Source organism: Aethalodelphis obliquidens, unplaced genomic scaffold (genome assembly GCF_003676395.1).
Source record: "Aethalodelphis obliquidens isolate GAN/ISIS:26980383/991018 unplaced genomic scaffold, ASM367639v1 scaffold44, whole genome shotgun sequence".
In the NCBI taxonomy this organism is placed as follows: domain Eukaryota; kingdom Metazoa; phylum Chordata; class Mammalia; order Artiodactyla; family Delphinidae; genus Aethalodelphis; species Aethalodelphis obliquidens.
Genome location: NW_020837988.1, coordinates 1,865,773 through 1,888,615, shown reverse-complemented (window position 1 = coordinate 1,888,615; position 22,843 = coordinate 1,865,773). Strand labels below are relative to the sequence as shown.

At 50.9% G+C, this 22,843-nt stretch overlaps 1 protein-coding gene across 19 annotated transcripts in view; it reads right to left on the bottom strand.

The window, feature by feature from the left end:
• Positions 1–22,843, bottom strand: part of ARSG (arylsulfatase G) — a 115,509-nt gene that overhangs the window by 45,910 nt on the left and 46,756 nt on the right. For 18 of the 19 annotated variants that reach the window (XR_003427502.1, XM_027080491.1, XM_027080490.1 and 15 more), the window contains one exon: positions 132–319. Coding sequence is in view for 18 of the 19 variants with exons in the window: in XM_027080491.1 (XP_026936292.1) it covers positions 132–319 (188 nt within the window). In the remaining variant the exon portion in view is untranslated. Of the gene's footprint in view, positions 1–131; positions 320–5,465; positions 5,576–22,843 lie in introns of all 19 variants that reach the window. The other variant, XM_027080496.1, reaches the window with a different exon arrangement.

Below are 22,843 nucleotides of genomic sequence, written 5' to 3'. Positions count from 1 at the left end.
TCCCAACTCCTACAGCGAGAAATGAGCAGAAAAGCGGACACGAGCAGGAGAGGCGGCAGCTCTGCAGACACAAAGCAGTCAGCACAGAAAGTGCAGGGGGGACGGGGTCTGGGCGGTGGGGGCCACGTTACCAATCAGCCCGGTGACGTAGCCAGCCCGCTGCAGCACTTCGGCCAAGGTGGTCTCGTTGAGTGGAAGGCCCCCCACAGAGGTGGCTGCAAAGTTGTGAGGGACTCCGTTGCGGAGGCCAAGCCGGCCGGTGAGCAGGGCGGCCCGGGAGGGCGAGCAGGTGGACGCAGCCGCGTGGAAGTCCACAAACCTGCGCGGAGAGGAGAGCGATGGGGGTCGGCCTGACCACAGAAAGCCGGGCCAAGAGGGACTCAATCCCTGGGGTCCCAGCGCTGGGAAAAAGCTCCAGGACCCGCCAGCCGTGGGGCAGGTAAAGAAAATGAAGCCCAGAGACGCATTATGTGACTAACCCAGGGTCACACAGCTGACTCGAAGGGATTTAATCCCACATATTGAACGGATTTTCCACATTTTATATTCACCTACTCACTTAATGCATCTGTAACCCCAGAAATCAACACTCGTGGCTCTGAAGGGATAGTTCACGGATATACGCAGACCTGTGAAAATCTGCACATTTCCAGCTGAGGTTGGACAAGGTGACCTTCTTGTTTGGGCTCTCACAGATTCAGTGTTCACAGGGACGTTATAGAACATCACCACTGCTGACACAAGAGCTGACTATCTATTACTCCTTACTGTAAGCCCAGCCCTTTTTCAGACACTATGGAGAAACAGAGAAGTCTAGCCATTTTCTTACCCTCAAGGAACGTGAGTAAATTGAATGTCACTAATGAAGGGGCAACCTGACTTCATGTGTCTCCTGACAGGATGCAATATGAATTCATGACACCAAGGATTCTTACCGAAAACGTTTAACCTGAATCTAGTCAGACCCCTGGACCTAATTTCCACATTACAGGAAAAAAAAAGCTAATGCAAGACCAAATTAAATGACCCCACAAGAAGAGACTTTACCAAACCATTCTTTAGACGTTCGATAAGACAACCAGTCCCATCTCTTCAAACAGTCAGCATCTGAGGGAACGATGGGACGGACGGGGCGATACTGTGCATAAGGAAAGACTAAAGAGATAGAACCAAGTGCAATACATGAATCTTACTGGATCCCAGTTCAGAAGAGCTGGCAACACACCTGAGGGCTAATTAGGGAGGGAGATTTAATATGAACTGGATATAAAATGATATTAGGGGATTATCGCTCATTTTCAGGATTACGGCCATGTGGGAGAATGTTTCTATTCTTTTCCTTCTGGTTTTAGTGAGATATAATTGACACATAACCTTGTACTAGTTTCAGGGGTACAACATCATAATTTGATATAAGTGCATATTATGAAATGATCACCACAGTAAAGTTTAGTTAACATCTGTCACCTCCCACAGTCACAAACTTTTTTCCTGTGATGAGAACTTTTAAGATCTCCTCTCTTAGTGACTTTCAAATACACAAGACAGCATTGTTGACGCTCGTCCCCATGCTATGCATTACGTCTCATGACTTACACCCAGAAGTCGTCACCACCTTCACCCATTCTTCCCCACCTCCGAAACCATCCTTCACACTGATGCAAATGTCCTTCCACAGTGGGAGTCGGATCACACCAGTCTCTTACTGGAAAACACAATCTCTCTCTGCCTGCTTCTCAGAGCTCAGCCGCTGCCCCCCTCCTGCCCTGAGCTGCTTCCTCACATCCTCCCAAGCCCCCACTTACTCCTGTCCGCTGTGCCTTTGCCCATGCTCTTCCCCCACTCCCCAAACCCTTCCCCTAGTGTCCCACCTTATCCTGACTGACCAGTCCCAGTCGTCTTCAAGACCCCGCTCAAAGACTCAGATGTTACCCCCCCAGGTCACCCTCCCTGCCTCTCCCTGCCTCTCCCCCAGCCCCCCAATCTGCACCTCCCCACCCAACGTGGAGTCAAGGCCCCCTCTTCTCTACGTGATCATATAGCCTTTGGCATCTCCTTTACAACACTGAACTCTAATTCTTTGTTTTCCCTTTTGGGGCAGCTTCCAGATGGCCACGAATCCGTGGATAGGCCTCCCCGTGACAGGCGGGGCCTGAGGTCCCCCCGCCCTTGACACTGTGAGTGCTTTGAGCCCCAGAGGATGTGAAGGGGACACTGCACCAGTTTCTGGGCTCAGCCCTCACGAGACTGGTAGCTTCCACCTCCTCCCTGAAAACACTCTGTGAGCCGCTGGGTGAGAAATCGACTCCCCCAACACGGCCCAGCTGGACAGGCCATCTGTAGGTGCTCCGGCCCATGACCCCAGCGGAGGCCACTGCGTCTAAACATCACACGTGTGCGTGAGGCCACCCTGGACCTCCCAGCGCAGCCATCTGCCTGCTGAATTTCACCAGAGCCGCCTTGGTCAACACAACAAGGTAAAGGATCACCCAACCAAGAGACACCTGAATTCCTGACCCTCGGCATCATGAGACGTGATGAAATGGTTGTTGTTTTGAGCTGCTGACTTCGGGGATGGTTTGTTACTCAGCAGTTCGCCACCAGAGCAGCATCTGTCTTCCACCGGACCATCCTCTCCCGACCATTCAGTCCTCAGCCCAGCACGAGGTGGGCACCACCCAGCGCATGTGGAGAGGGTGATGCCACCGTACTCTTTGCTTTGGTACAACGTGGTGAGTCTCTGCTAAAGAGGCCTGGGCCTCAGTCCCAGAGGATGGGTGAATTCACAGAGCGGTGACACGCACCGAGAGGTCCCAGCAATGCCCGTCTGAAAGCGCCGGCCCAGCCCTGAAGCCGTGCTCTTCAAGCAGACGTGCGATGCCTCCATCTGACAGAATGAGGGCAGGGGAGCGAGGTGCTCCAACGCTCATGCTGGGTCCGCAGGTGCTGGGCGAGGCCTCCCTCCAGCCTCGGGGAGCTCCAGGGCCCCCGACTCTGGCTTCACACCCCTGCCAGCACTTCCTTCCTGTCCCTCCGTCCCCTGGGGCTGGAAGTAGCACGTGCAGCCTCCCTTCTGTCCATCGGTTGCTGGTCCCCTGGGTAATTTCCCAGGCACCGGCTTCTCTCACAGCATCCCCAGCTGCCCACATACTGCGGCCTCAGGGAGTTCGATTCCTGGGGCAAAATCCAGGATTCTGGACGTTGCATGCAGCTGGCAACCGCTGCCCTTGGAATCCCAGACTGAGCTCCACTTCAATGTTCATACTTTTCTCCCAAGAAAACGTTCATTTGTACCCAGCCTCTTCTGTTCTTTTCCTCCCAAGATTAAAGCACAAACATCCTCCTAGATCACACTCCTAAATGTTCCTTATAATAATGACTACTGGGACTTCCCTGGTGGCGCAGTGGTTAAGAATCCGCCTGCTAATGCAGGGGACACAGGTTCGAGCCCTGGTCCGGGAAGATCCTATGTGCCGCCGAGCAACTAAGCCCGTGCGCCACAACTACTGAAGCCCACGCGCCGTACAGCCCATGCTCCACAGCAATAGAAGCCACCTCAATGAGAAGCCTGTGCACTGCAATGAAGAGTGGTCCCTGCTCGCCGCAACTAGAGAAGGCCAGCGTGCAGCAACAAAGACCCAACGCAGCCAAAAGTAAGTTAATTAAGATAATGACAATGACTCTTACTACGACTAGATTACTACTACGGTACCTCACACTCGGCGGCTTTTATTACTCTCATAGCTAATGCTCAGGCTTCTAGAATCCGGGCACTTCTCTAAGCCACGAGCACCCACTGTCACTGGACTCATTCTGCTCTGCAGGTGTAGCTCCGTATGGGTCACCTCCTTACCCACAGCAGTGGGAGCGGCTGCACAATCGGCAGGGCCCGGAGCAAAATGAAAATGCAAAGGCCCTTATTCAGAACCTACCAAGCATTTCAAGATGGCGACAGCAGAGCATTAACCCACCATCCACACCACGGTGCGGAGCTGAACAGCACTCAACCCGCCCAGCTGAACGCGGCAGCCCTGCCCCCCATTTACATTTGCTGCCCCAGTTCCTCCTCTCCCAGTTTTCCATGGGGCGGCCAAAGTGATCTTGAAAACTGTTTATCAGCTAACATTATTCCTGGCTGGAAACCCACAAATAAGTCCTCATTGCAATTTAGGTAAACCCAAAGTCACGGTCGTGAGCTTCTCAAGCGGCGAGCGGGAGCACACAGATACAGCCAAACACTGATAGCTAGTAGGTTTTCTGAGATCCAGCTCCTCCCAGCCCCAGGGGCAGCCAGGCGGGACCCCGGGCAACTGGAGGTTCCTGGGCATCCATGCCCTGCACAGTCCCAGGGAAGTAATCCCGTTAGAGCAGAGAACGGAGAGAGCCCTGCAGGTGCGGCGCCAGGCATCCTTGTTGGAGTCCCACGCTGGCCACCTCCAACCACCAGCAGCCTGGGTGGAGCTCCTTGGAATGGGGTGCAAGGATCCTGACAGCGTGGAACCCCACGCCCAGGGGATCTGGACCCAGGCGTCATCATCCCTATTCCCACCCCGGTTCCCCCCAGCAGCCACACCACCCAGAGCGGCTCTACCGAGATCACCCCGAGCTTGTCCCTGCCTCAGGCCCTTCTCATGTCCCCTCCATCTGGAAGGCTGTGTTCTGGTCTCCGCGTGATGGGCCCCTTCTTTTCATCCGGGTCTCAGCTCTCATTTCACCTACTCAGGGAGGGCTTTCCTGACCTGACCACTCTCCACTGCATCACTGTTCTATTCTGTCTTGAGCCTTTATCCACTCGGACCTCACCTTGCTCACGGACTGGTCTCCCTGCTTGCTGCCCGGCTGCCCCTCTAGAACGGAGTCCCCGAGAGCCTGGGTGTGTCTGCCCGCTGCCACCGCCGCCCCCGCCCCGGGGGGCTGGTTCCCGACCTCAGGAAGGAGGGTTCTCTGATTTGGGCAGCTGGAGTCCTGCACTCCACCAGTGAGATGGCTCTTCCCATCTGGGGGGACTGGGGCTTCCTCGGCCGGGTTCCCTGCGGGAACCAGACTTTGAGACGCTCCCAGTGGACATTCACTCCTGCCCTCACCCATCTGTGCCTCTCGACAGATACAGACGCGCATCACCGCTCAGCCCAAACCCTTCACTCTGAGCTGCTGGTCTTAGTTCCACCAGCCATACCTGGCGGAAGGACGGCAGGGAGGGGACCACAGCCCTCTCCGTCAGAGGCTTACACTTCAGCAGAGGGTCAAGACCTATGTGGGTAACCAGACAAAATAAGATGAGCCTGGCCAGAGAGACACAGTGAGTGAGGTATGGCTGGTGGAGCGGCAGGAGGGATAGAAGTACGGGCAAACAGGTGTGGGTTCATCTCCGGCCCCGGCTCCCTCCAGTGTGAGACAAGACAGGTAACTCCAGCCAGGTCTCAGTATCCTCATCTGCAAAGTGGGCACAACCGTAGCAGCCTCACCAGGTCATCTGAGGGATCTGATGGCACGACATGCGTCAAGCCCTTTAGCAGCGCTCCAGGGTCAGAGTAGATTTTTTAATTCATCGTAGTCTGCGTGATGGTTATCATAGGTAAATGGGGAGAAAGCGCGCATTTCAGGTGTGAGAGGGGAGCAGTGTGCAAGGCATAAACGGACGGGGTCCTGGGGCGGTGGCACTTGGCTCCTGTCGGGGCCACTTGGGCATCCTATTTGCTCCGCAAATCCACACATCACAGGTCACCCCGGCCCCAACGTGCATCCTCCCTGCGAGAGCCCGCGTCCACCCGCTCCGGTCAACCTGGCATCACCTCTGAGTCCCTCTGCTGTCCCCCCACCTGAATCACTTCAGCGACCTTACAAGAAGCCAGGTACGCTCTCTCCAGCCCGGGTTTGGCCGCGGGTGGGTCATGCCGGGCCCCGGCCCCCGGTCTTCAGTGACTTCCGGTCTTCAGTGATTCCTTCTGCTTGGCCACGGTAACTCACCACGCACAGGTCCAACCTCCCTCTCCAGCCCCTGAGCCACTGCTGCCTGCCTGCCTGCCTGCTATGGGTTGAACTGTGTCCTCCCCAAAAGATAAGCTCAAGTCCTAACCCCCATACCTCAGAAGGCGACCTATTTAGAAACAGGGTCATCGCTGGTGTAATCAGCTAAGATAAGGTTATACTGGAGTGGGGGGAGTCCTTAACCCAATGTAACTGGTGTCCTTAAAACAAGAGGAGAGAAACAAGGTCCTACTGTAGAGCACAGGGAACTATATTCAATATCCTGCGACAAACCGTAATGGAGGGGACTTCCCTGGTGGCGCAGTGGTTAAGAATCCGCCTGCCAATGCAGGGGACACAGGTTCGATCCCTGGTCCAGGAAGATCCCACATGCCACGGAGCAACTAAGTCCATGCGCCACAACTACTGAGCCTGCGCTCTAGAGCCCGCGAGCCACAACTAGTGAGCCCACGAGCCACAGCTACTGAGCCCGCATGCCTAGAGCCCGTGCTCCGCAACAAGAGAAGCCACTGCAGTGAGAAGCCCACGCACAGCAATGAAGAGTAGCGCCCGCTCGCCGCAACTAGAGAAAGCCCGTGCGCAGCAACGAAGACCCAACGTGGTCAAAAATAAATTTAAAAAATAAATAAACAAAATAAAATAATTTAGAAAACCATAATGGAAAAGAATATGAAAAAGAATATTATATATATATGTAGAACTGAATCACTATACTATATTTCAATAAAATTAAAAAAAAAAAAAAAAAGAAAAGAGGAGAGAGACACAGCGAGGAGACCTGCAGGTCTCTCGGAGGGCAGATGGCCAAGTGACTGAGGAGACAAAGACTAGCGTTGGATGCACACGCGACGGAACGCCTGGGGCTGCCAGGCGGTGGAGAGGGAAGGAGCTTCTTCTAGCGTCTCAGAGGGAGCGTGACTCAGCCAGCACCTTGACCTTTAACTGCCAGCCTCCAGAACCGTGTGACAGAACACATTTCTGTTGTTTTAAGCCCCTCCGTTTGTGGTGCTCGGTCACGGCAGCTCCTGGAAACGAACACACCAGCCTACAAATCCCCGAAGTTCAGCCCGACAGGACTCTTCTTCCTGGAACGCCTCCCATCCCCTCCCTGCCGTCCCGCACCCCACGTGCAGCTCGCCAGCCCGATGCCCCGACTTGGCTGTATCTCAGCCTGCAGGCCCGGCCTCTCTCCCCGCCCCTCCCAATCCCTACCTAACCTTCAAAGCCTCCCATTGTCACAAAGTCTTCCCTTATTCCCCAGAAGGATGGCTCTTGACTCTGACCTCCGGAGCTCCTGAACCCTCCTGGCAGCCTGAATGTAGACACTCATCTGACAGTATCCGGGCGCTGACTAAAGGGGTTTCCGTGGGGCTGCTGATGCAGCCCCTGCCCTCACATCCACGCACCCCGACGTGGGCCCATCGGAGCAGCACAGCCCTCTCCTCAACGATCGGGCCCACGACCTGAGCAGGGCTATTCAGAATCCAAAACTGGCATTTTCTGAACCAGGCAGAGAGGAATAGCTTTTTCTCCCCCACCTCGAATCTCAAGCTAAAATGATATAATCCCAGAAGGGCAAGGGCCTCACCTCTCACCCTAACCAGGAGCCTGAAAGAATGGGTCAACGGGCTCAGAAGGCCAGACAGAAGACCGAGTCTCTCCAGAGCTTAGTCCGTGAGCCAAAGCTGTGCCCCGTTTGCGCTTCGGCTGGTAGAGCTGCGCTTCTCTTGTTTACAACCAGCCTCCTGGCTACCTCACTGGAGCTGAAACAGGATAGGGGCCTGGAGCGCAACAGGTAACAGAACAAGGTCAGTCTCTGCCCTCAAGCTGCACATGGTTCAGAGTCAGAGGTGGGTGACCCCAGCATGTGAGAGGCCTCTGGGAATCACGTGCTCCTCAAACAAGTCACGTGTAAGCTGAGACCTATAGATATATACGAAGTATAAAGATCCAGTCTGTTCTCTACGTCTGTGAGTCTGTTTCTGTTTTGTAGATAGGTTCATTTGTGAACCATATTTTAGATTCCACATAGAAGTGACTGTAAATCATCTATACTTCAATAAAAAAATAAATAAATACAGTATAAATATCCCTTAACTTTATGTGTGTCTTAGGATACTAAAAATAGCTACCACTTATCACGTGGCTACCACCCTAATCGTATTACAGATATCATTTCGAATCATCAGAATTCCGTTTTACAGATCAGGAAGGTAACACAGAGAATGGAGGTAGCTTTCCCGAGACCACGCAGCCGGCATGAACACGCATCTTACTCTGTCTGATCCCTGTTCAGTATCAAAGACCGTGGACCCCTATGCGTAGGAAATGACAGCGCTAGAACTTGAGCCCAGGCCAGCCCGCCCCACATACCATGTTCTTCCCAGGTCCCTTTCCATCTGGGAGAAGGCTGGCTGCAGCCGGGCTGGTCCACAGAAGGAACTACCTTAAAACTAGTCACTGGCCTTGGGCTGGGACAGTTCTGAGACTCATTCTTGCTGGTGCCAACCCTGACAGCCTGACTCACATCCACGCAAACCACGTGAGCTCGTGAGGGACACCGGAATGCCTGCTTCCCAGATGACGTCCAAGGGCAGACAGAGGAACCAGAGCATCGGCAAGGTCAGTGTGTCTCCTTCCTGCACACGAAATCAGAATCCAAAGGCTGCCTTGGGAAGTGTGGAGTTAATGAACACAAAGGGAGTTCAAATGGGTCATAGAAAAAGGTTTTGTTTGCTAAGCTAGGGGACTTGTGTTCACTGCGGACTGACCTTTGCCAGTGGGTCTGGGATGCTCAAAGGCTGTGACCACCACTTCTTCTTGCCTGGTGCTACTGACTGAACGCTTGTGTCCTCCAAAAAATACGTATGTGGGAGCCCTTCTGCCCAGTATCATGGTACCTGGAGGTGGGGCCTTGGGGAGGTGATTCCCTTTATACGATGTCCTGAGGGTGGAGCCCCCATGATGAGATTAGTGCCCTTATAAGAAAAGGAAGAGAGACCAGAGCTTTCTATCTGCCACGTGAGGATGGAGGGAGAAGATGGCCCTCTGCCAGCCAGGAAGAGGGCCTTCAGCAGAACCTGACCCAGCTGGCACCCTGATCTTGGACTTCCCAGCTTCCGGAAATGTGAGAAATAAATGTCTGTTGTTTAAGTCACCCAGACTGCTGTATTTGTTACAGCAGCCCGAGCTGACTGATACACCTGGGCAGTGCCAAAAATACCATTCTTGGGTACCATCATGCTTGCCTGTTTTTACCACCTGTGCTAAGCATGGTCTCTCCTTGAACATGTTAATGCCGTCCTTTTGGAACAGCTATAGCATATTTCTATGGCAAGATGTAACTCTGAGTTCCTCCCTAGACTGTAGGCTCTACAAGGATGGGGCTTCGAGGGGCAACTCCAGCCCCAAACAGAATGCTTTGGTGGGACAGGGCCGCCCCAGCAAAATCTGGTGAATGAACCAACAAAACGTGAAGCGAGAGGCCCCCGTCATTTGGTTGGAAAAGACACATTAGTCCATTTTCCACATAATCGCTTAAGCTGATGCTTTTAGGGCTCAGTTCCTTCCCCACTGTAGATGTGTTAAAGTTTATAGCTTAACTCTCAGGAACAATCTTATGTCCTTTGTTTCCAAGTCTTTAGAGAGCCCTGGCTATACCTCCTTCTCCAAAATACCGACCGACACCCCACACAGCTCGATGCACTGACCTCCGTGTCACCCTCCCCCCTTCCCAGCCCCTCCCTGCATTGGGCAGGGACTAATTAATAAGCAATAAAATGGTCTTGCTCTTTGGAAAGCTTCCTTTGTTTTCCCCCAAATCTATCTGGGTAGGTTCAGACCAGTTCACCAACAGGGGTCCTAATTAAAGTCTGAAACGACATTGTAAAGCGAAGCTAGAAATACAGAGCCAGACATTACAGCAGCCCGTGAACAGGAAAATCAACGCAAATTAAGACACAGCCAGACAGAAACCAAAGCAACTCGCCATTGCATCAATTACGCATATTAGAATCCGGGAACGTAAGCGCAGGAAACGCCGCCCCGAAAGCCCCAGAGAGATACAACGTCGCGGAGTGAAGCGTGTCCAGCCTTCATTTATAAGGAATTTAAAACAAAGGATGAGGCCTGCTGTGGCCACTCTCTAAATTGCTATGTGACTGGAATAAAAGCTGTCTGCGCTCCATTCATAATTTAAAGGCTTGGAGGTGGAAATGGGTTTTTAAGATCATCTGCTGAGGCCTTTGCGTGCAGAGGGACACAGGTGGGTAGTGAGACCTGGAAAAGGCTGGAGTAGGACTTAGATGGACCAGCTCAGCTCAGCCTCCACATTGCCTTCTGTTAAATGGGAAGGATGTTAAGTGAGACCATTGAGACAACCAATAGGAAGGCCCTTTGAAACTGCAAGCAGGGACCTCCCTGGTGGTCCAGTGGTTGGAACTCCACGCTTCCACTGCAGGGGGCCCGGGTTCGATTCCTGGTTGGGGAACTAGGATCCCACAAGCTGCACGGCCAAAAAAAAAAAAAAAAAAAAACCATAAACAGGCTTCCCTGGTGGCGCAGTGGTTGAGAGTCCACCTGCCGATGCAGGGGACACGGGTTCGTGCCCTGGTCCGGGAAGATCCCACATGCCGCGGAGCGGCTGGGCCCGTGAGCCATGGCCGCTGAGCCTGCACGTCCGGAGCCTGTGCTCCGCTACGGGAGAGGCCACAACAGTGAGAGACCTGCATACCGCAAAAAAAAAACAAAAAAACACACACACACACACACACAAACAAAAAGAACTGAAAGAAAATGTGGCAGCAAATAGCCAACTTGGTGTGTTTTGCTGACTCATTCACTCATTTATCCATCCATCCATCCACTCCCACTCTTGTTCTTTTCAATAAAAGGGTTCCTGCCAGCCAAGCTTGGTATAATCCTTGGCAAGTCTCCCCTTTCCTTTCCACACTCTTGTAGTGGACATGTGTGCATTCACTCTCAAGGAAGGACTCCAACAAGATATGTGACAACGAGACGGACGCACAGGCATCTCAGGGCCTCCTGATGGGACACTTCTGCCCACTGCCACAACCCTGAGCTGAGCCCTTCCAGCCACCAGCATGGGCCTCGCCTAGCGAGTGGCGCAGTCCATCCCAAATGCAGTCGATGAATTCAGCGCTCAGGGCCCCCGAACGTCTGAGGACACACAGGATGCCCTTCGCCAGCTGCTCAGTGCACGGGTCCAGCCTTCAAATGCCCTATCCCAGCCGTCCTCTCCCACTGGAACGCCAGCCAGACCCCGCAGAGTGAGGGTTGTTTATCGTTCGGATGCATCTGCAGCACCTAGGACAGTGCCTGCGGGGTGGAGTCCCTCTAGGAATATTTGTGGAGTGAATGCACACCTTTCAATGCTGGGTCTTTGCCCTTTCTTTTCCCTCTGCCTACAAGACTCTCTCGTCCCCCTTCTGGCTAATGCCTACTCATCCTTAAGGGCTCAGCGTTCAGGTCCTAACCAATAAGCTTTATGAAGTCCCTCCTGGCTTCCCTCTGGAGAAGTGGTCTTTCTTTCCCATGGTCCCACAGCACCATCTTTCACATGCTTCTCGCTGCGAGCTTTATCGCCCAAAAGGTGAGAAGCCCAGCACGGACCTTTCTCGTTTGTGCCTGTGACCGATGTGTTCGTAATGTGCTAATTCTGTCCCCCCGAATGTCAATTCAATCACGTCCAACTCAGCTTATAAAAGCCCCAGGGGTGGGAGAGACGTCAGGAGTTCCTGCTCTGCCTTCTAAAGGATGGCTTTCCTGTCTCTTTATCTGCCACCAGGGTGTAACCCTCTTAAGGGCAGAGCTGGCTGAGGTCTCCCAGTGTGACTCATGACCTGCCCTTAGTAGAGATCTGTTGTTGAATGACTGTAGTTAGGAGGCTTAAAGACAGAACAAATGATAGCCACTGGACAGGCCATTCTGCACCGACACTTGCGAAGCAGGCTGGTGCCAAGGTCTCACTGGCGAATATCTCAGCTCCTCTTCTCTGAGATCGGCTGTGACCTAGATCATCACATTCCTGCACGTCCCCGTCTGCTACACGAGGATAAAGCCCACGGTCTTCACCTTGCCCCAGTGGATAGGTGGGCATCACGTGACTTTTATGGCTATTTGACCTACTCACCCAAGAACAAAGAGGCAAAGCTGCCTGTCCCGTGATGCTGAGCGTTTACAAGGGGAAGACAGGATGGGACGTCCCAGAGCAAACAGCTCAGAGGTGAGGATCACAGACAAGAGGATTCCTCCCCAGTGAGGGTCCTGCACCCCAAACCTGAATTACTGTATGGGGTCAGGGGGTGGGGTGGAGAAAGCTGTAAGGGGATGACATGGTGGGGGGAGGGTCTCTTGCTGATATAAGTCTCGTTCAGAAAGTTCTTTCTGCCCTCGCCCTCGGGGCATCTACCAGACCTCACTACCCTGCAGTTTCCAGCGCCAGCCCGGCTCCTGCAAAATCCCAAAGGCGGCAGAACGGCTGAGAAAGTCCTGAGAGGTAACAGAGTACATGAATTTCTGCAAAAAGTCAATTCTGAAAAAAGAAGTCACACCCGGCTTTTGAGTGCGTTGACAGCTCGCTTCCTTCCTCACCGGGGTCCTTTAGAGAAACCGCCTCGAGTGCCTGGAGCCTCTGACCTACCAGGGTGGACACTGACCTCTGATTCCAAGCTCAGCCACTGCCTAGAACTCTCAGTGCTGCAGGGACTTGACTCAAAATTAAAATGAGGGCAGAGAAGGCGTGAAGTGGGGAGGAAGAGAAATCAAGGTACACAGTTAACAGATTACACATCAATTTACAGAAGGAAACGTATGTACAATATACTGTCACCTTCACCCCATGTTCATTGCAGCACTATTTACAATAGCCAAGATATGGAAGCGATCTGAGTGTCCATCGACAGATGAATGGATAAAGAAGATGTGGTATATACACACCGTGGAATATTACTCAGCCATAAGAAAGAATGAAATAACGCCATTTGCAGCAACACGGATGGACCGAGACAATATTACACTCAGTGAAGTAAGTCAGACAGAAAAAGACAATTACTGTGTGGTTTTACTTACATGTGGAATGTAAAAAGGAAAACAAATGAACAAGCAAACAAAATGGAAATGGAGTCACAGACACAGAGAACAAACAGGTTGTTGCCCAAGGGGAGAGGGGATGAGTGAAATGGGTGAGGAAAATGAAGAGGGACAAACTTCCAGTTACAAAATAAATGAGTCACAGGTATGAAAATACAGTGTGAGGAATAATCACTAACTAGGTGACACCTTTGTGTGCTGACAGATGACAAATAGACCTTATCATGATGATCATTCTGATATGTACAGAAAGAGCAAATCGCTGTGCTGTGCACCAGGAAATAACATAGCCTTGTAGGTGAATTACGAAAACAAGCAGGAACCTGTGGGGCACTCCCGGGCACAAAAGCGTTTCCATGTCCCCCATTTCTTGTTTGTAGGAAATAGGCTTCATCCAGCCTCCTTGACCTTCCAAAGGTCAGATTCAAATAGTTGTTAATCAGGAAAGGGAGGGGATGCAGAAGTAAGGGAGGGGCAGTCAAGAAAGTGTAGTGCAGCCTTGGGGCAGGTCCTGGTTCCCCCTCAAAGGATACACATAACAATATATCTTTGAGCTCTTCTGTAGGAACTCCCTCACCCAGCCAACTTCAGGCTGAGCACCAGATCCCTGGAGCCCTGCCCTGTTACCTCAACACCAACCAATCAGAAGAAAGGCACACACCCTGCAGCCCTCATCCCGAATTTTGCCTATGCAAACTTCTCCCCCAGAACCATCAGGGAATTCGGGTTTTTTGAGCACGAGCCCCCCCGTTCTCCCTGCTTGGCCCTGCACCAAACCTTGTTCTGCTCCAGACTCTGACTCTTCCGTTGGTTTGGCCTCTCTGTGTTTCAGGCAGATGAACTTTTTGGTTGGTTTGGCCTCACTGGGCATCGGGCACACAAACTTGCATTCGGTAACGATTGCACTTCAAAAACAAACTCAGAGAAAAGAGATCAGATTTGTGGTTACAGGGTGGAGGGAGTGTGTGCCAAAGATTGAACGAGGGGCTCAAAAGGCACAAAATTCCAGCTACAAGATAAATAAGTGCCAGGAATATAACGTACAACATGATCAATATAATTAACACTGCTGTGCGTCACATGCGTTATGTATCTTGAGAGAGTAAAACCCTGAGTTCTTGTCACAAAGAAACAAATGTTTTTCTATTTTTCTAATGTTGTATCTCTGTGAGATGCTGGATGTTCACTAAACTTACTGTGGTCATTTCATGATGTGTGTAAGTCACATCATTATGCTGTGTGCCTTAGACGCACACAGTGCTGTACCTCAATGATACTGGAAGGAAAAAGAAAAAGAAAATTAAAAAAGAAACGACACACTGCCAACGTCATTCCTGAGCCAGGCTGGCAGACAGTTTAAGTGAGTGGACAGTATCTGGGCTTAGCTGGTGGGGTCACTGCTGTCTCACTGTCACTGGTCATCCTCTTCCCTCCAAGACACCTATGGCTCATAACCACTCAGGTCCTCAAACCCCGGTCTGGACAGCCTAAGTCATTGCTTGAATCCAGTCACCCAGCCAGGAGACTTATTCAAGTTACTTCTCAACCCAAGAATTTTCAAGAAATACGTTGCTTGCTCATCACAGGTGAAACTGAAACCAGGCAACTTACATTGGGGCTTGGACCCACGTTCTTTTAACTGAGATCACACACCTGGTCTCTGGACTTAATGCAGCTCAGGCTCTGGATGTCTCATCACAGAACGAATTCAGAGACAAGGTAAGAAGTAAGAAGTGGGTTTCTTTAGAGAGAAACACACTCCAAAGACAGAGTGCGGGCCATCTCAGAAGGCAAGAGCGGCCCCAGGGTATGGGGTTGTCAGGTTTTATAGGGCTGGGTAATTTCATAGGCTAATGAGAGGGAGGAGAATTCCAGCTGTTTTGGGGAAGGGGTGGGATTTCCAGGAATTGGGCCACTGCCCACTTTTTGACCTTTATGGTCGGCCTTGGAACTGTCATGGCGCCTGGGGGTGTGTCATTTAGCGTGCTGATGTGTTACAGTGAGTGTATACTGAGGCTCAAGGTCTAGCGGAAGTCGACTTGTCTGCCATCTTGGACCCATTTGGTTCTAATCAGTTTATGTCCTGTCCTCGGACTATGTCATTCTTTCAAAGGTTTTGCCCTACCCACTTCCCCCCTATTTCAAAACTAGCACGAGCCTTTCCCTGGATGCTCTGTGGGCAAGACCCAAACGAGTGCTGCATTATCAAGCTCATCCACTGGGTTCTCGTAGAGATTTAAACATTGTTCAGACCACTTGAAATGCTGGCTGAGATGCCCGTGAAAGGTATCTGTCCTTTTCTCTTTTTTCAAGTATGAGCAATTCACTCCTCTAACCCCTATTGTGATGCAAGTTTTCTAAGTGCTTGAAAAGTTTAGGTTTTAGTGGATTACGAAGTCCCTGGCATTTTCACTGAAATTCCAACATTTCGATTTTCTTCTGGTTATCACATCATTTTTAAACTTGCAAATGTTCAACAGCACTGCCCAGCTCAGATCTGCACAGGACACTGGCAAAACGGGAGCCCACAATGTCAAAGGCAAGACACGCTGGCTGTTGAACCTACTGACAAGGGCAGGAGGCCTTGCTGCCCCGCAGGGCACATGTGGGCCATCTCTGGACACAGGGAGCCCCGAACAGCGATGCCCCCAAGAAAGAGATGCGGCAGCTTTCGTGTTTTTCACAAATGAATCGTTTACCGTTCTCTTGGTGGGAATGTAAGTTGGTGCAGCCACTATGGAAAACAGTATGGAGGTTCCTCAGAAAACTAAAAATAGAACTACCATATGATCCAGCAATCCCACTCCTGGGCATATATCCAGAGAAAACCATCATTCAAAAAGACACATGTACCCCAGTGTTCACTGCAGCACTATTTACAATAGCCAAGACATGGAAACAACCTAAACGTCCATCGACAGATGAGTGGATAAAGAAGATATGGTACATGTATACAATGGAATACTACCCAGCCAAAAAAAAGAACGACAGAATGCCATTTGCAGCAACATGGATGCAACTAGAGATTACCATGCTAAGTGAAGTTAAGTCAGAAAGAGAAAGACAAATACCATATGATATCACTTATACATGGAACCTAAAATATGACACAAATGAACATATCTATGAAACAGAAACAGAATCAGGGACATAGAGAATAGGCTGGTGGTTGCCAAGGCGGGGGGCTGGGGGGTGATGGGGGAGGGATGGATTGGGAGTTTGGGATTAGCTGGTGCAAACTATTATATACAGGATGGAAAAACAAAAAGGTCCTAGTGTAGAGCACAGGGAACTATATTCAGTATCCTGTGATAAGCCATAATGGAAAAGAATATGAAAAAGAATGTATGTATATGTATAAGTGAATCACTTTGCTGTACAGCAGAAGTTAACACAACATTGTAAATCAACTATACTTAAATAAAAAATAAATTAAGAAGAAAAAAAAAAAACCTCACCAAAATGTACTTTTAAAATGGGGCCATTTGGGACTTCCCCAGTGGTCCGGTGGTTAAGAACCTGCCTTGCAATGCAGGGGACGCGGGTTCAATCCCTGGTCGGGGAACTAAGATCCCACATGCTGTGGGGCAATGAAGCCCGTGCCACAACTACTGAGCCCGCCCGCCTCAACTACAGAGAAGCCCGAACGCCGCAGTGAAGAGCCCGAGCACCACAATGAAAGATCCCACGTGTCGCAACAAAGATCCCATGTGCCACAACTAAGACCCAACGCAGCCAAAAATAAAATAAATAAATAAAAATTTTTTCTAAAAAAAAAATAAAATGGGGGCATTTGATCATACGTAAACTAGACCTCATTAAAGTGGATCCCGAAAAATGCTGGTCAGGAAAACAGTTGTTTATCATCATCATAAACTGCAAGCTGGAGAACCCGCACCCGCATGTCAGAGAGCTGACTGTAACAGTAAAAACGCTTCATTTCTCTCTGGGCCCCAGTTTCCCCCACGTGATATGTGATGTGGACGCTCTTCGATCTGAGCTGCTGGAAATGAGTTCAAGGCCATGGCGTCTCAGGCCGCAATCCCTATTTTATCTCCATGGAACTGGAGTTTAGGAAGTCTGAAAAGGGACACCAAAATCAAGGCTCTGAAAATGTTGCTGCTTCTTTTTCCCCCGGCCGCACCATGCACCTTGTGGGATCTTAGTTCCCGGACCAGGGATTGAACCCGGGGCCCCAGCAGTGAGAGCTCAGAGTCCTAGCCAGAGGACCGCCCAGGAAGTCCCAAATTTTGCTTTTCTTTCCCCAAGGATTCCTTTTTCTTGCAACCACGATGACATCATAATTATGTTGTGAATGGTGCCTCTTCTGACCACAAAATTGGCAAATTGCATCGACCATAGTCAGATGGAAAAAAACACGAATGGGGACCTCCCTGGTGGTCCAGTGGTTAGGACTCGGCGCTCTCACTGCTGGGACCCCGGGTTCAATCCCTGGTCCGGGAACTAAGATCCCACATGCCACATGGCAGGAAGGAAGGAAGGGAAGAAGGGAGGAAGGAAGAAAAGTGACTTGGGGACTTGGTGGAGGAATGAGCAGAATCGAGCAGATTCCGAGAGGACAGCTGAGTCTCACGGCCCAGCTTGGGGAAGGATGAGGGTCCAGCACAGACAGAGGGAGGAGCTTCTGGAACAAAAGCTGAGCCAACATGCTTGACCCTCCAGCCAAGGGAGGGGGATGGGAGGAGAGCAGGGCAGCAGAGCCAGAGGTTCAGGGGAAACACAAGAGCTCACACCTACCAGGGACCTGCTGCTGTCTTACATGACTTAACCCATTTCCTCCTCAAAATGACCCATGATGATGCCACTACTGTCCCATCTTAGAGATGGTCAGACTGAGGCCCGGCAAAGTTTACTCATGAGCCTGGTGTCCCAGAGCTAGTAAGTGACAGAGTCGGGCAGCCTGGTTCCAAGTCCCGCTGTGGTTAACTCGCCTCTGCCTGTCCAGAAGTCCGAACCCAGGCACACAGATTTTGTTGAGCAGCTACCATGCTCCAGGCATTGTTTTAAGCACTGGAGCCATGAACAAGATAGATTAGACAGCTCCTCTAGGGAGCTGACATTCCAGGATGAGAGACAGGCAATAAAGAAGTAAACAAAGATCATGTCGGCGGTGATACGGGTCATGGAAACAAATCAGGAGAAGAAGTGAGAGACACGCTTGGTGAAGGGTTAGGGAGGTCAGAGAGGCCTCCTCCAGGATGTGACATTGGAGCCGAGACTGACTGGCCACTCAGAGCCTGAGGGGAGAGCTTGCCAGGAAGAGGGAAGGAACAGCCAGTGCAAAGGCCATGAGGCAGACGGAACGTGGGGAGGGGCTTGGAGATGCAGTCAGAGCCAGCACGGGGGAGATCGCAGGCGTCTGCAGCCTTGGCAACCACACATTCTCGGCCGGTGGAGCCTCGTGTCCAACAGCTGCGTCGATGACTGACACCCCAACCACATCTCTCGGTTGCCTCTTCCACCTTCACGGCACAGAGGTCCTTTGTCAGCTCCAGAGGGACGAGAACTGTCGAGACTCTAATCTGCACCTCCTTCGACCACCTCCTTCCCTCTTCGTGGCAAAGCCAGCCCAGGCCTTGAAGGACACTCTTGGCAAATTCACCTCTACTTCCCAGCCCTTAACGAAAAGGCTCTAGAGTGAGAGCACGTTGATTCAGCCACTCGCTAACTCTGGGCGAGTCACTACCTTGATTTCCTCATCTGTGAAAGAAGAGAAGCATCAGGTGGTAGCACGAATTGAACGGGGCGACGCCCAGAGCCTGGTGCCTTGCAAGCGCTGGTAAGGCTTAGTTACTGTCACAGCTGTTGGGTTGATTCAAATACAGCTGTTGGCCCGGCGTGCACGGGCCACGTAGAGGTTTACTGGGATTTGTCCCTGGAACCCGTTCCTCCTTCCATGAGTTATATCACTTAGACCTTTCCGTAGGCAGAGTAGCAAATTCACTCTGACAATTCAGATGGATGTTGCTTTCTCATAACAATAACAAAAATAACCACAGCTAACATGTATCTGCGTCTATGGCGTGCCAGGCTCTGTGCTAATGCTTACACAGCTAATTCTTCATTTAACCCTCACAACATCCTATGAGGTGGGTGCTGCCATTGCCCCCCTGCAGAAGATGAAAGCAAACCTCCGAGGAATGAGGTGGCCCGTCCCGGGCCATACAGGTGGGAATAGTAGAGCTGGGATTTGAACCCAAGTCATGCGGCACCAGAGCCTGCCCTCTTAGGCAGGACGCTTAATCTTCAAGGCAACAAGCGTCTCATGAGTAGGTGCTGCGTTTCAGACTACGTTAGGAGCAGAGGCACAGATATGTGTAGTAGAATGGCTAATTATAGTATTATGGGTGTAGTACAAATTATATGTGTAGCAGTAATGTCTCTGGGTTGAATCGTGTCCCCCCAGATTTCATGTCATTCCAGAACCTGTGAACGTGACTTTATTTGGAAATAGGGTCTTTTCAGACGTAATCAAGTGGAGATGAGGTCATACTGGATTAAGGTGGGCCTTAACGCCAATGACTGGTGTCCTTACAAGAAGAGGGAGGTTTAGACACACACGCAGGGAGGTATGTGAACTGTGGAGGTGGACGGTGCAGGGCTGAGGCTGCAAACCAAGGGCTGCTGGCAGAGTCACCGGAAACAGGAGAGACGCCTGGAACGACTCCCCTCCGGAGCCTCCAGCAGGACCAGCCCCGCCCGTGCCTCGGTTTAGTACTTCCCGCCTCTCAACTCTGAGAGGATAAATATGACTAGTGGCCTATCTGAGGCCACTAATTTTTCTTATAAGTCTAGTTGATTGACTACATTGTGCTAGTTTCAGGTGTACAGCAAAATGATTCAGTTATACATATATATATTCTTTTTCATATTCTTTTCCATCAGGGTTTATCCCAGGATATTGAATACAGTTCCCTGTGCTCTACAGTAGGAACTTGCTGTTTATCCATCCTATATATAATAGTTTGCATCTGCTCATCCCAACTCCAAATCCATCCCTCCCCCACCTCCCCTCCCCCTTGGCAACCACAAGTCTGTTCTCTACGTCTGTGAGTCTGTTCATAAGTTCATTTGTGTCATATTTTCGATCCCACATGTAAGTGCCGCATATGGTATTTGTCTTTCTCTGTCTGGCTTACTTCACTTAGTACGATCATCTCTAGGTCCACCCATGTTGCTGCAAATGGCACTATTTCATTCTTTTTTTTTTTCCCCCACACGTGGGAACTAAGATCCCACATGTGCAGCATGTGGGATCTTAGTTCCCCGACAAGGGATCGGACCCGCACCCCCTGCAGTGGGAGCGTGGAATCTTAACCACTGGACCGCTAGGGAAGTCCCAATATTTCATTCTTTTTCACACAGGCCACCTAATCTGTAGTAATTTGCTGCGGCAGCCGAGCACACTAATAAAAGGGAGACAATAGAAAAGATAGTTTCTCAAGTCACCCTTAGCCCCTGTTTGGCAATAAGCGTTCTTTCTGAAAGTCATGGTTCCCCACTGGCGGTGAGTAGGCAGGGAAAAGCCCGTGATGAATCAATCCCTGGCCTCACAGGAAGCTTGCTTTCCTGTCAACAAAGCACAGAGTGAAAAGCCGTCAACCTTGGGCCAGAGGGCTGTCTGCCTGGCCACTGTCACAAGGCTCCGATGGAGAGAATATTTTCATCCAAGGAAGGATGAGCAGAGCCCACCCAGCTGTATTTGCCTCTGGTCCCCGAGATGCCCCTTCCGCTCAGGCGGACAGCGTGCCGGTGGGGACAGCTCATAAGAAGAACCCCAAGGCTCACAAGTCTCGGTTTAAATAATGGGCCAGATATTTCCCCACAAACCCTCGACACGAAAAGCAGAAGTTCTTGAGCACTTGGCAACCCAGTTCCCTTTGAGGATCTGTCAAATGCTCTGCATTGACTCTCAACCCGAGGGAGGAAAAAAAAAATCTGACATGCAAAATTTGGGGTGACATTTCAAAGCACCCTGAACTCCTGAAGCCCATTTACTGATGAACAAATACTTCTGAATGGCCCACTAGGTGCCGGGCACCGTGTTCGGAATACAAGGGTGGAAGAAGAGACAAGGCATTTTTCTTCCTGAAGCCCAGAGCTAGAAGGGCAGTGTATACTTTCCTGTGGCTGCCATAACAAACTACCAGAAGCTGGGTGGCTTACAAGGATAGAAATGTATTCTCTCACAATTCAGGAGGTGAGAAGTCTGAAACCAAGATGGCAGCAGGGTTGGTTCCTTCCGGAGGCTCAGAGGAAGAGTCCGTTCCAGGCCTCCCTCCAGCTCCTGGTGGTGTCTTTGGCTTGCAGGCACATCACCTTCTCTGCTGCATGTCCCTCTGTGTCCCCTCCTCCTTTTACAAGGACACCGGTCGTTGGATTTAGGACCACTCTAAACCAAGTAGGATATCACAGAGGTCTTTAACTAATGACATTTGCAAGGACCCTATTTCTAAATAAGGTCATGTTCTGAGGCTCTGCGTAGACATGAATTTGGGGGTGACGCTATTGAACCCAACACAGGTGGTTACGCAGTCACCATGGAGAGCAGCAAAGGTATACCTGAGGCATCCAGGAAAGGGTTCCTGAGGACCTCCTGTGGAATTAGGAACCAGATGGTGAGTAGAAACTAAAACAGGAGTAGCGGAAAGTGCATCAAGAAGAACTAATCACTATACGTATCAACGCGATAGATAACCACCAAGGACCTACTGTACAGCACAGGGAACTCTGCTCAACATTCTGTAAGAACCTGTGCAGGAAAAGAATCTGAAAAAGAATGGGTATACATATAACTGAATCAGTTTGCTGCACACCTGAAATTAACACCACATTGTAAATCAACTATACTCTAATATAAAATAAAAATTAAATTTAAAGAAGAAGAAGAACTAATCACATAGGTGAGGCCCAAACAGACGGAGGCAACAGCTGAAGAAGCGTTCAGACAGGCGGGGCCGTGCAGAGGACGGTGCGGAGGGTGGGCCGGGCTTGAACACTGCTCTTCGGAGTTTGGATTTTGTTCTTAGGGTCACCAAATGCCTTTGAAGGATTGGAAGCAGAGAAGTGCTTCTAGAAAGTTCACCTTGGCTGAGGTGAGGAGGATGGATTGGAGAGGGTGAGACCGGACGCAGGGACACCAAGGGTCCCTATCTCAGGGGAAAGCTCCCAGCTTAAGGATGCAAGTGGCTGAAACTCCAGAGACACCCCATGTGTTGTCCTAACAGCCGGTTGGGATGATTCCCACGGAGCCAACAGGAGGGGTTTAACCCAGGCAGGTGGGATCTGAGCGGGCCAGTCAGATCAACGTCAGCCCCAGAAGAAAACCGATCTAAAATATTCATAAAACTTCGGCCAGTTCAGATATACACCCCCTCCCCTTTTGTGGTCCCTTAGCGTTAAGTGCACCTTAAATGGACCAGTAAGTCCTGTCCGCTCACAGATAAGTAAGTCCTTTGGCCTTCATGTGCCCCACTGACTTTCAGTCACTCTTCAAGGGCACCTTCTCCCTTCAACCCCCAGGCTGGGGTCCACACCCTCCCCACAGACTCCAAAAATTCCTGATGCAGCCTCTCGGACTCGACTGTAATCTGTACTTTCCTTTCAACCTGTCTCCACTACGAGAGCTTGAGGGCAAGGATTGTTATTTGTTCACCTTTGTGTTCCCAGCTCCTAATACACACACACACACACACACACACACACACACACACACACACACACA